Below are 12,579 nucleotides of genomic sequence, written 5' to 3'. Positions count from 1 at the left end.
AAAACTTGTATCGGGGTTGAAAGGAACGACGGCGGAGGGGGGAGGGAATTACCGTTGGCGCGTGAAGATTCTCCTGCAGAGAACGTGAAGGTGGCCGGTGCGGGGAGTGCATTGGATGGCGGAGCAAAGACGGCAAAGGCCGACGTGTCCGAAGGCAGGACACAGCCAGCCGACTCGGCAGCCACCACGTCCACGGTGGGAGCAGGTGGGCTAACAGCAGCCACCCTGGGCAGTAGGCGGATGACAGGTGGGCCCGGTGCAGCCCCCGCAGGCGCATGGACCGTGTCCAGGGAGTCCATGGTGGCTGCATGCAGGAGGGGGACGTGCATGCCCTCGGAGCCAACCGAATCATCATCAGAGACGACTAGTGGGTCTCGTGCAGAGCCAGGAGGTGGGAGGACAGCCGACAAAGCAGGGTCACAGGCGGCGCTGCCAGGGAAGGCAGGGTGAGCAGGTGCACCAGTGGTGCATGGGCTGGCCACCGGCCTGGTGCCGCCGTAGGTGGGGTCAGCCCTCCAGCTAGCCCGAACGGCGGAGACCATAGGAGCTAAGTGATCGGGGGAGAGCGGGCATGGTGAGCCACGCTGGGAGAGGGGGGCAGAGTCGCCATCGGAGGAATCGCCACCAAAGGGGTTGGCACCGTCGCCGTGGTGCCAGCGAGAGACCTCGACGACCTTGGCTATTTTGATCTCATTGATAGGTGGGAGCTGGATGACTAGGCCCGGGGGAGCTGGCTTCCTGACTGGAGCAGAACGAGCGCGTGGACAGAGGTGTAGTCAATGTTGTGAAGACAGAAGTCATCGACGGAACAGACGTCACCAAGAAAGGCAAGTGCGAATCGAATGCCATCATTGTGCCAGAGTTCGTGTGGAAATTCAGAGACCTCGATCTTAGCGAGGTCAGTGAAAATGGTGATGGAACGGTCGGCGTGCTCTACTGGTTCTATAGTGACCATGTTGCCCTCGAACTCGATGGGGCTGTGACGGATGACATCGTTGCGTGCAGCAGGGGTGTGGAAGGTGATGCAAGCGATCCCGCACCAAGACCCGCCAAAGATGAAGGCAGGGTTGCTGCAGGTGTGCTGGATAGCACGGCGGATGAGTGGGGTGGGGTTGGGGTCGGGGTTTTGGAGGTGTGCGAAGGCGTCGCGACGAGGGCAGTGGACAAGGCATGTCACTGTAAGGGGGTTGCAGGCCGGCCTCCCGCTCCGGGCGAGGCAGCTCCTCGCCCGGCTCAGAGTCTGAGACGTGAGACTCAGCTCTGGCATACTGGGATGCGGTGAAGATGTCAGAGAGGTGATCCCAAAGGGCATGGGTGTCGAAAGGTGAGGGGTTGTTGTGGTGGAGGTGGTGGTGAGGGGTGGTGGGGGAAGGAGGAGGTGCATATGTACGTGACGGTGAGGGGGTGTAGCTGTGCATGGTGGTGAGGGGGAAGGCAGGGGGCCCCGTCGGAGTTGACGGGGACGCCATGGAGGACGAACAGGGAGGGGACGCAGACGACAGGGAACGACTCAGACAAGATGATGGGGACTTCTCCGATCATGAGGGTGCGTGGGGCGCGGCACACAATCGAGGATGAGCTGCCGGGGTTCATACTGCGAGGACAGAAGGTTGGGTTAGGGCTTGAACTAAAAACGTCGGGAAGAGGGGGAAATAACGACCAGATCCAGAGGTACCTGCAATCGCGGCTGCGGTGGACGTTCCGCCAGCAGCGAGTGCAGTGCACGGGGTCTCGACAGGCCTCAATGCAGTGGTCGAGCGCGAGACAGCGGAAGCAACGTCTCTTCTTGCGTGAGGAGTGTGGAGGAAGAAAATGGTGATGGAGAGGGGAGAGGGGCCGGATGGTATATATACGGGGCATGGCTGTGGGTGGCTGTCGGCATGGGGGAGGAGAGGAGGGCGTCTCGATATGGGGTCGTCGTGGCGCTGTTGGACCGCGTGGGCGGCGTATCTTGTGGCAGGGGGCGTGATTGGAGGCGTGCGGCAGTGGTGGAGGTGACCTGGAGGCGTGGCGTGGTGACCGAGCCGATGGCATAGGCTGCAGAGCAGGTGCAGAAGCGATGATGAGAGCTAGATGCTGGCCACAAGTAGGTTGAGGGGGCGGCGTGCGCGCGCGAGCGCATGACCGCGCGGTCTCTTCGGTTCCCAACGCGGCTTTCTGACACGGAGTGGCTACAGTGGCCAGGCGGGGGGGGGAGACAGGGGCGGCGCTGCGCCGTCCAGATTAGACGCGGGGGGAGGAGTGGGGTGGCCAGATTTGGCACAGACAGAGAGACAAAAGGGGGGGGGGGTCTGGGATGTAGCGAGAGCGACACACGCATGCATGTCTATGTGTGTTGCGTACGGATCTTTTGGTGGATTTGGTCCGCCTGACACCGCTGCGCAATCATCATTGTGCATGGAGAGGGACCGGGGCGCCTGCATGGATGAGGGGACGTGCAGCTTGCCCGTGAGGGCGGCTGGGGTCGGGCAGGGCTTGTGAGGGCTGGGTGGCACATAGGTCCCAGGACGGAGACGGGGCGTGGCTGGAGCGGGGTGTATGAAAAGGATTGATAGTGTGATAGGTGTTGACAGAGGTGAGAGACCGTGACGTCAAGGTGGTCAAAGAGAAAAAGACAAAACCAGAGAAGCCCAATTACCTAGTCCTGAGGATTTGAAATTTTGCCAAGCGGGAGAAGATGCCAGTTTTGAAAATGATCAACCTTTATTGCATGGAAATCTTGTTTGACCAAAAAACAGTGGTTTAGTGCTGACTCGACTAGTAGTTCATTAGGGCTAACCGAGAGAGGCATGAAGGTGACCCAGAAGTAGTGGATGTGAGAGGTGTAATGCACATGTGTGGGCAGCCGATTAGGGTGATTAGCATGTAGCATACGGTAAAAAAAAGCTAATACCAGGCCGAAGGCGTCTAACCTTGGGCAGGTCAAGGGTCGTTGTCGTTGAGGCGATGAAGCAGAGATGTTCGTCGTCGGAGAGGAAGCCTTGGAGACATGCACGAGCGGCCCGACCTTTCCAACGAACGAGCGTCCAGGTCCACACAGAGTAGGCGGTGAAGGGAAGCGGATCAACATGCCCCGTTTATGGAAATCGCCCATGGATGCAATGAGGTGGGCGACAGCTGGGTTGGCCATGGTGAAGGAGAAGCAGGAGTCTCCATCATGCAGAACGTTGTAGTAGAGGAAGCAGCCTCCGAAGAGACGAGTGAGTATGAGGGCCATGCAGTCGGCGGTGAGGGAAAACGGGAATTGGATGACGCGGGCGTACATGCGGCAGCCATGGAGGTTGCGGCATGGGTCAATGGTGACAGCAGACCGGAGTTGTGTGGCGACCACACCTTCAAAGTGAAGATAGAGATCTTTTGGAATTTGCATGAGGGTGGCGAGTGACATGCAAGAGGCAGCCGCTTCAGGCATGGGTGGAAGCAGAGCGAGTGAGCAAGCAAAAGAGAAGGCGTAGTTACAGTGGCGGATAGATTCTTGTTCTAGGATGATCTCCGCGACCTGCGGGGAAGCAACATGGAAACGGAAGACCAGGGGGGAGCACATGGCGACAAAGAAGTCAGCGGCGCAGCCGCCCAGGGCAGCTTGGAGCAGAGCAGCCACAGAGATGGCGTCAAGGTGTCGGGTGGAGAACTCAAAGACGATGTAGAGGGGCGATGCAAGGTGCGGCGCCGGAGTGGTGACTGCAAGGCGGCAGTAGTAACTGCAGTCATCTTCGAACTCGAGGCCCATGGCGTTGCCGCATCCCAGGAAGCAGCGGAGAGCCACCTGCCCAGCTTTGACGTAGGAGGGGTCAAAGAAAGGTGATGGTGGTGGCGCAACAGAGGGGAGCAGCGCATCCAAGGGGTTGGTGATGGGTGTGTGTTCATGGGGGGAGGCTGCGGTGGCCGGAAGTTGGCTAGGGGCAAGGTGGCTAGGTGGCGGTGGGGAGGGAGGGGGAGCGGGGGGGAGACACAGCCATCAGTCGGAGAGAAAATTGGTCAGGTGTGCATGTGAGATTGTTGACCGAAATTGTATTCATACATCAAACAAATACAGCTATTTCTCGAGTTCGACTCGTGTCTTACTTTGAGTGCACAGCTGCATATCCATCCGTCCTTGTTCTGCAACACTCGGTTCGACATTTTCAGTTGAAGCAGCAACATGTTCAGGAATGTGTTCAATCCCCACTGCGCAACCGTCTGGCCCAACCATCATTGCAAAGCAAGAAGTCAAGTAACCACTACCTATGATACGAATACACGAAGATGGCAGCAGTTAGGACAAAATCTCAGTTGGACAAAGTTCTGCCACTTTACCTGTTCGAACAACACCATACTGCTTCAGCTATTCAACCAGAGCGTTGTTCTTCTCCAATGATCCTTCAGTCCAGAATTGCTGCAAGTTAAGCAACAGATGCTGAGATGTATCTCTCATAGGTACATTACTTTGGCATCACTATATATGCTAAAAACACAAACGAGCAACAAATGATATGTGCCTCATGAAAACATTGACAGCATACACAAATATATGATGACTGTAGATTGTGTTACCTGCATACAACATGAAGTTTCTGGGTGCATAATGCCTAGTTTCAACATAGTTAGGTCCAGATCTAACCTACCTTTCAACAATCAAGGTGCCACGCTGGCAGAAGATAGACGTAGCGAATTTTTGGGCACCATGGCTTCAGTCGTGGTTGGACCTGCTAGGAGCCGCCGATTTCATAAATACTCCCTTCCTAAATATAAATCTTTGTGGAGATTTCATTAGATGGACTACATACGAAACAAAATGAATGAATCTATACTTAAAATGCATCTATATACATCCATATGTTCATAGTGAAATCTCTACAAAGACTTATACTCCCTTCGTTTCAAAATAGATGACTCAACTTTGTACTAACTTAATACAAAGTTGAGTCATCTATTTAGGAACGGAGGGTGAGCAACCCTCAAAATCATACCCGCTCTCTTTTAGCGCTCTACTCTAATTTGCTAGCCTTCCTGATTCCCAAATCTTGGCTTAATAGAGGACGCCGTGGTGCTTCTCCAGGGTCCAGACCGGCCGCCGCCTCGCCACGGCAGCGTTCCGCTGCGAGTCGCGAGATCATGTGCTGGTCGGAGGACAGCTTCTCCCCGTCCAATTCGACGGCCAATCTGCCAGTGGAAGGGCGCCGTCCAAGTTCTACCAGGCGCCCGGGATGCCGCTGGTGAGGTGGTCGAGCACTGGCGAGGTGGTCGAGCAGCGGCGAGCTGCGGGAAGAGGCCGAGCGCATGGGCGAACGCTGCCTGGAGGACGTCGAGTGGGACGAGGGAGACCGGTTGGGCATGGAAGAAGCGGACGGTACGGAAGGAGATGCCGAGCACGTTGCGGTCGGCGTCGAGGCCAGAGAGCGGCAGGGACGATGCCCGAGGCTGCGGGGCGCCGGGGAGAGCCTGTCATTGTCCAAGACTCGCAGGCGCAGCTGCTGCGGTGGTGGGGGCGGAGGCGCCGACGGCTCCATGAGGAGGGCTTTGTGTGCGGGTGGCACCTGGCCGAAAGGGGAGCCCGCGCTGTCACGGCGGCCGATTGTGGAAGGGAAGGAAGGAAAGAGCTCACTCATGGGAAATTTGTAGAAAACGCCTCAAGTCTTTAACGTATTCCAGCCATTCACGTGACGTATGTACTCCCTCCGTTTCTAAATAGTTGTCTTTTTAGAGATTTCAAATGGACTATCACATACGGATGTATATAGACATATTTTAGAGTATAGATTCACTCATTTTGCTTCGTATGTAGTGTTTGACACGAGAAAAACATCATCTAAGGACTCCGGGGAGAAGGGAAGAAGGGAGTGTGTTTCTCTCAGACGCCGGGGAAAGAAAACTGTGTATGCGGGCGTGCCAGTGTACCGTAGTACACAAAAGGAAAAGATATACGGGAACATGTATTTCATTAATCTCATTGGATAAATAAAACTACAATATCCCATAAAAAAACGGTGCGCTCCGTGGCCTACTAGCACGGCCAAGCTGGCTGTGGCGATTGTGTGATCTCCTGGTTCTCGGGGCCTCGAAAGACTCCCGATTAATTACTCCCGCGGGTTGCTCCGCGGGATACCTCCGATTGAGCTGTGTGGTCGTCTTCGTCGTCTTCGCTTCGCGTTTTCCATGCATGATGGTGGTGATGTGTGTGTGTTGGCGGCGGCAGAGCCCGTGTCCTCGTCGGTACACGCGCCACATGTAGCGTAGCCTTTGCGGTGGCCACGCTCGCCCTCGCCGTCGTGCCTCGTCGGTCTTGACGGCGTTGGAGGAGTTGTTGTTGGGGTAGCATGGATCACGCTTGGCTCGGACTTCTCGACGACCAGTAGCTTCTCGGGGTGTACAAGGGTCTACACCCTGCGGGAGTAATTGTCGATGGAGACCGGCGTCGGTGTGTGACCGTTGCGTTGCTCGCCCAGCACGGCCTGAGTGGTCGACACCTCGTCCCGGCCAGACGCCGAGTCCATGGCAGTCGGCGTAGTCAAGGCATCGTCGCACGAAATCGTAGAGGAGCGGTGTTGTTGTTGAAGTCGCGTCGCCCAGCGGCCGCATCTTGTCCTCGGGCGGCGCCGACTTGCTCGGCTTCGGCCTCCGAATGAGTGTGGCGCCGGAGCAGCGACACGGGGGTAGGAGGCCATCTGAATCATGGCATCGTGGTGTAGGACCCCAGCCTTCACTTCGCGTCCGGGCGCGGAGTGGACGTCGCCGTGCTCACATGTTCATCTTCAGAGCTCTACATTAAGACGGGGTGGACAAGCAGGAGGTGGGGTGCGGCGCGTCTCCATCTTTGGCGACACCAAGCATGACGAAGCAGATGGTGTCGAACAGCTTCCTTGGAGTCGTCTTCGGGTGATAGCTCATGTGTAGCTTCTTCCATGCATTTCCTTTTGTGAATCCAATGAACGCGTACGTTGCCATCCAGCCAACATGCACGTACATGCATGGCCCATGCACGTGCACATGAGGTATAGTGTGCATACTAATTCACTCACACCATTAACGATAGTTTAGGGGCACTTCGTGGCACAAGGTGGTCTCCCGGTGCTGGGAAGCCGGCCGTCGAACCGGATCCTGCTATGACGAGGGAAAGGCGGACCCGGCGAGGCGTCGGCTCAGCGGTAGGGCATCGTTTGCTTCCGTTACAACATTGGCTGCACCGTTGCTCGATGTTGCTGGTAGGTGCCAACGAAGAACCGTCGGCGAGTGCTTCGGCGATGTTACGGGTTGCACGATGTCTTCAACGCGTCCACCTCAAGGAGCCGCCGGCAAGTGCTCCGTCTTCACGGAAGAACGCACGGTGTGATAGGCGTGCTTCTTCTTGGATGATGTTTCTCTTGTGCGATGAAGCAGACGCGGGCTCCGTAGAACGGTGATGGCGACTTCAGTGCCATCGACCTCCACTCCATGGCGGCGTCTTGATAACATGGACAACGGGCGACGTCGTGGCATGCTCCACTTCGTCGTCTTCCGCTGCCTCATCATGATGAAGTAGACGTGAGGAGTGATGGGGTCCTCGATGCCGTCAAGCTCCATGGAGCCACCGTGACGAAGGGGATGACATCTCGGCGACCTCTGTGTCGTCGGCTTCCATGGGGCCGGCTTGACGACATCGACGACAAGCTCTTCGTGGCGTGCTCCATATCGTCGTCCTCCGCAGCACCATCGTGATAAAGCGGTCGCGAGTGATGATGGCGATCTCCGTGGCGTCCACCGTCTAGCGGTGATGAGCAGGGGCGGCCTTCGTGGCGTTGACCTCCGAGGCATCGACCTCCGTGGCGTGCTCCGCGTCGTCGTCTTGGCCGAACCATCGTGACGAGGCGGACGGCAGGTGGTGATGGCGACCTCCTCGTCGTTCTTTGGGACGCTGGCTTGGTGAAGACCATCCCCGGCGACGTTGACTTCATCTTCCAGTCCGGCGGCTCCATCTCCGGCGGCGGTCCAATCATGCGGACGTTGCCGAAGGCAACGCTCCCGACTTGTGTGCGTGCATGCTATATGTCAAGAAAGAACTAGGAAAGAGATTTGTTAGATCAAAGTTTTACCCTTCGGGAACACGAGTTTGGCCTCCATGGTGGTTCGCCTCCTCCTCCTCGCCTTGCTCCCGGGATGCAGCCGCCTGAAACTCTGCCAGAGGCGATCCACTCCGCCTCCGACCGATGCGTGAGGATTCTACGTGCGTTCTTCCCTCAGCCTGGCCGTTAGTCCCGATTGATGGGTGCGTGAGTTGTGGATGGATGGACTGCTGCGTGGTTTGATGAATGGATGTGTGCGTGAGATGACAATGGATGGGTGCTGGAGGTGTTGTGCGATGGATGTGTGCGTGCGTGAGTTCCTCTCCTCTGGCCGTGCCTCCGTGAGCCCCGATTGATGGCCTTGTGCCTCTGTATTTATAGGGAAGGGAGATAAGCAGAGCGCGAGAGTTTGTTCCGATATTCGTGGGAAGATAGAGATCAAATCCCGTCTACGAGCTCTGTTGGTGCTTATCTTCTCCCTTTCTTAGCGCGTACGCCTGCACAAGGAAAAACAAAACCAAACTCGTACGTACCTGAGCTACACAGCTGCCGGTGGGCCGGCCATCTGATCCACACGTTTGCTTGCAACCCTCGTACGTAGCTCACAAGTTTGCTGGCTTGATCAGTTGTGGGTAATTGTATACGTGCATGTACACGGTGTAGAACTCAGCCATATTTAACACGCCACGGCCAGCCCAGACTAAACTAGTGCATACATGCATTAGTCAAGTATTCGGGTATTCGGAAAGGGAAGTTTTTGCAAACGGCGCACCGGCCGAACCGTTCCGCCGGTTCGCATGCCACGCTGGCAAACGCGCCCGCGCGATCCCCGCCTTCTTACTTACGTGCCTTCATCCCCTACCTTCAGCCTACGTGCGCGCACCTCCCCTCCCTCGAGCTGCGACTGGGCCTCTACGAACTCCATCGCCGGCGGCCAGGCGCTCCCTCGCCGGCGGCCAGGCGCTCCCTTGCCGGCCGCCATGGCTGCCTGCTGCCATGGCCAGATCCATCCCTAACCTACAGCCTTCAAGGACGCGCATACCCTCCCCTCCTCCTCCTCCCAGGCAGCGACTGGGCCACCACAAGCTCCATCGCCGGCGGCCAGGGCGCTCCCTCGCCGCCCACCATAACTGCCTGCCCGCCATGCCCGGATCCACCCCACGTATAAAAGTGTTGCAACCGTCACCTAAAAAAGTTTCAACGGCCATTCAAAAAAGCTTCAACCATAGACATAGAAAGCTTCAATGGCACTGCACAACAAGGGGGAAGCTGCAACCATAGTTGAATTTTGCTACCACCGGCGAAGCTTTTTGCTACATCCATCAGGCGGAGCTCGGACCCTCGCGACGACGACAACGATGTTTTGCTGCAACCGTAGCAGGATTTTGCTACAACTAGCATCGTTTTTTGCTACCACGGCAACCGGCGGAAGCAGCGACCAGCAATGCTTTTCCAGCAAATGATTTTTGTCCCGACAAAACCCAGAGCTGGAACCAGCTTTTGTTTTTGCTACAACCTGCAAATCGAGAGCTGGAACCAACAACATTTTTTGTTGGAATCAAAAGAAGTAGGGGCTTCAACGGATGTACGTCAGAGCTGCAACCAGTGCTGAAAAATGCTACATCCGGTAGCCACGAAAGCTATAACCAGCTTGAAAAATGCTTCAACTGGATATGAGGTAGTTGGGGGTCGGCATCTCGCAGCGACAAAAAGCTGCAACCGGCTTGGAGGAAAGCTACAACGCGCTTCTAAAAAAGCTTCAAACCGAGAACTGCTAGCTAACAATGGTGAGCGGCGGCGACGGAGCTGCATGGGCGCGCGGTGCTGCGACGGGCACGCGGCGAGCTATGATGGCGGACTGCGACAATGCTGGAACCCTCACCCGGCGGTGCTGCAACCAGAGGGAGGGAGACACGCCCGGCCCGACGGAGCTGCATACGGCGAACGCCCCAGGTGAGCTGCGATGGCGAGCAGCCCCGGCGAGCTGCGACGGCGAGCGGCCCCGGTGAGCTGCGACGCGGCGTCCAAGGTCGAGCACGAGGAGGCTGACCCGCGGAGATCCGTTTTTTTCCTGCGTGTATGCGTGCGTGCGGGAGGAAGAAGAAGCCGGGGGCGATTCGTTTTTTTTTTCTGGATCCAACGACCCGCGCGGCTCACATCCAACGCCCTGGGCTAGACCGGCCGAAACTTTCGGCGGCGCACCGGCGCCTATCAGCGCCCATTCGGAAAAGTACAATACACGCCGGTCAAGGCTCCGGTATATGGGTATTTGGAACTGACGACGTGGACGTTCGGGTGTATATACGATTCAGCGAAGCGTCGACAGGAGCTACACCGGGCCTTTACATCTGCAATGTTAGCTAGGTACCTGATCAAATACGTGAGTGATGTAGCTCATACCATGCATGTAATCAACAATATACGCTGGTTGGTACGTTGGCAAAATCAACGTGCATGCATGCACGTGGAGATAAACCAAGGATTAGCTGGTGCATGCACGTACATGTACATCCAATATAAAAGATAGATGTGTATAACTTGCAATTAAAAAAAACATTTATACTTATATCTTTTGAAAATGGCAATCACAAAAATACATCGAACAAATGCCCCCTCACCGAAGAAAGTTCGAGCGCATAGCAGGTCGGACTTTATTTGGTGATGATTTTTTTTTTCGGTGCATCATACGTGTGCAGCCTAATTCACATCATAACGACTTGCCTGCGTATATCCTCTACAAACGGCGAGGTCGTTGTGATTTTGCATGGGCGGCCAGGGTTATAAATATAGCTAAGGGCTCCGTACATTGGCCTCGTACCCACCTTCCTCTGGCGCCGGCCAAATACTGAGATCCGATCGCGGAGACGTGCTCCCATCCAGCCAAGTTCTTCCGTCCAGCTAGGTATGCCGCTGCTAACTAGTCTCTACTTTTTCTCTTTGGCGTTGGCGATTAGGCGACTCTGCATGCATGCGATCTCCTATGACTTCCCTTCATTTATTGTATCTTGCTAGGATGGGTCGCGACAGGCCGAACAAGTCAGACCATGGCAAAGGTGATGCCAAGACGTCGAAGCACTACGGCAGCAGCGATGCCGGAGGTTCATCCAGTAGCCGCCGTCACAAGGATCGCTCAGCTCCTATGGCGCCTTCTAGGTCGGGAAGCAGGTCCGACACGGTGGAGTACACCTGTTTGTCGCCGCCCTTGCCGCCGCCGGGCAGCACGGCGCCGCGGAGTTCACGCCACCGACCCAACCACACTTCCAAAACCTCCGAAGGAACCGTCATTGCTATTGACTCCGACGCTCCGTTGGATATCCCTGAGGTAAAATAAAGAATGTCGACATACCTTTTTTTTCATACCTTTTTTTTTATTTTAACTATCTTCTTCCTCCTGTACGCAGGACCAGCTAGAGGATGTATTGCCGCACGTCGTCGTGAGCGACGGCGCTCAGCGCCTCTTGGCCAAGGCGATGGAGATGACTGAGCAGCCTGTGGCCTAGGCCACGTCTCCAGTGAAGGATGCTCCCGCGGTGACACTTGCACCGCCGTCGGTGCATGATCCGGTGGTGAAGTCAGGGCCACCGATGACAGGTAGCCCGGCGGAGAAGTCTTTGTCTCCGGCACCATCAACCGGTGCAACAGAAGTGGGCAACAAGCGATCACCTGGCGATGTAGATGTTGGGGTAGTCTCCAAGAAGCCCAGATCACCTCCTCCTGCAGGTAGGCGTTGCTCTTGCCACATGCATGTCCATTGGATGACCCCCCTTTTTTTTCTCTTACATATATTTCTCGTGTACTTTTTTTTAGGTGTCGCGAGTGACGCACCAAACCTGGACGACTTTTGCTCTTCCGAAGCTAAGGAACTCCGGGCTTTGGTGTCAAATCACCAGAAGCTCATTGGAGAGGAGGGCGTCACGTTTGAGAGCTTTAAAGCTCCTCCGGCTGAAAAGACACCTACGCCAGCCTCGTCCTCCCGGCAGCTAGCCAGAAATATATAAACTGGGAACTTGCTGATATTCAAGAGCGGCCTATGGACAAGGAAGAAGCCATAGAGATGATCACCTCAGCAATAGGGCCGTGGAAGAGCCGCTACGGGAGCAAGACCCCGCCCGATCTCGAGGTCCTAATTGGACGCCTCCAGGCGGTGGTTGCTCGGCTTCGAGGGGATGGTGACGCCGCTCCTGCAGACGCCCCCGCACCTGAGCGTGTGATCTCCCTGATAGGTAAACTTGATGCAGCTCTTGTGGAAATCGCTTCTGGACGTCGCCGTCTTGAAGAGGATGGGCCACGTCTGGAGGAACGCCTCGCCGACCTGACGTCCATCCACCGCCGGCAGGTGGAGCAAGCTGAAACTCATCGGAGGATGGCCGAGGGACACCGCAAGCTTGTTGAGGATAACACGGCCCTTGCCGAGAAGCATGCGAAGTTGGCGGCGCAAGCTGAGAAGCGTGCGACGGTCTTGACCGAGATGATGACATCCTGCAGCCAGAACCTTAGAGCTCACGAGCACGTAGTTCGGATCTCTTCCGAGGAGACCGATTTGTATGCGAGACGCCGTGAA

General features: G+C 56.2%; 1 protein-coding gene across 1 annotated transcript; it reads left to right on the top strand.

The window, feature by feature from the left end:
• The first annotated feature begins 10,788 nt into the window (after window positions 1-10,788).
• Window positions 10,789-11,714, top strand: LOC123064936 (uncharacterized). Its single transcript, XM_044488325.1, has 3 exons — window positions 10,789-10,920; window positions 11,031-11,340; window positions 11,420-11,714. Exons 2-3 carry the CDS (start codon window positions 11,032-11,034, stop codon window positions 11,516-11,518), a joined length of 408 nt encoding a protein of 135 aa, XP_044344260.1. The 5' UTR covers window positions 10,789-10,920; window position 11,031; the 3' UTR covers window positions 11,519-11,714.
• The last annotated feature ends 865 nt before the right edge of the window (window positions 11,715-12,579 follow it).

Source organism: Triticum aestivum, chromosome 3B (assembly GCF_018294505.1).
Source record: "Triticum aestivum cultivar Chinese Spring chromosome 3B, IWGSC CS RefSeq v2.1, whole genome shotgun sequence".
NCBI lineage: Eukaryota > Viridiplantae > Streptophyta > Magnoliopsida > Poales > Poaceae > Triticum > Triticum aestivum.
The sequence above is the reverse complement of the archived record's forward strand: the minus strand, read 5'-3'. Positions and strand labels throughout refer to the sequence as shown.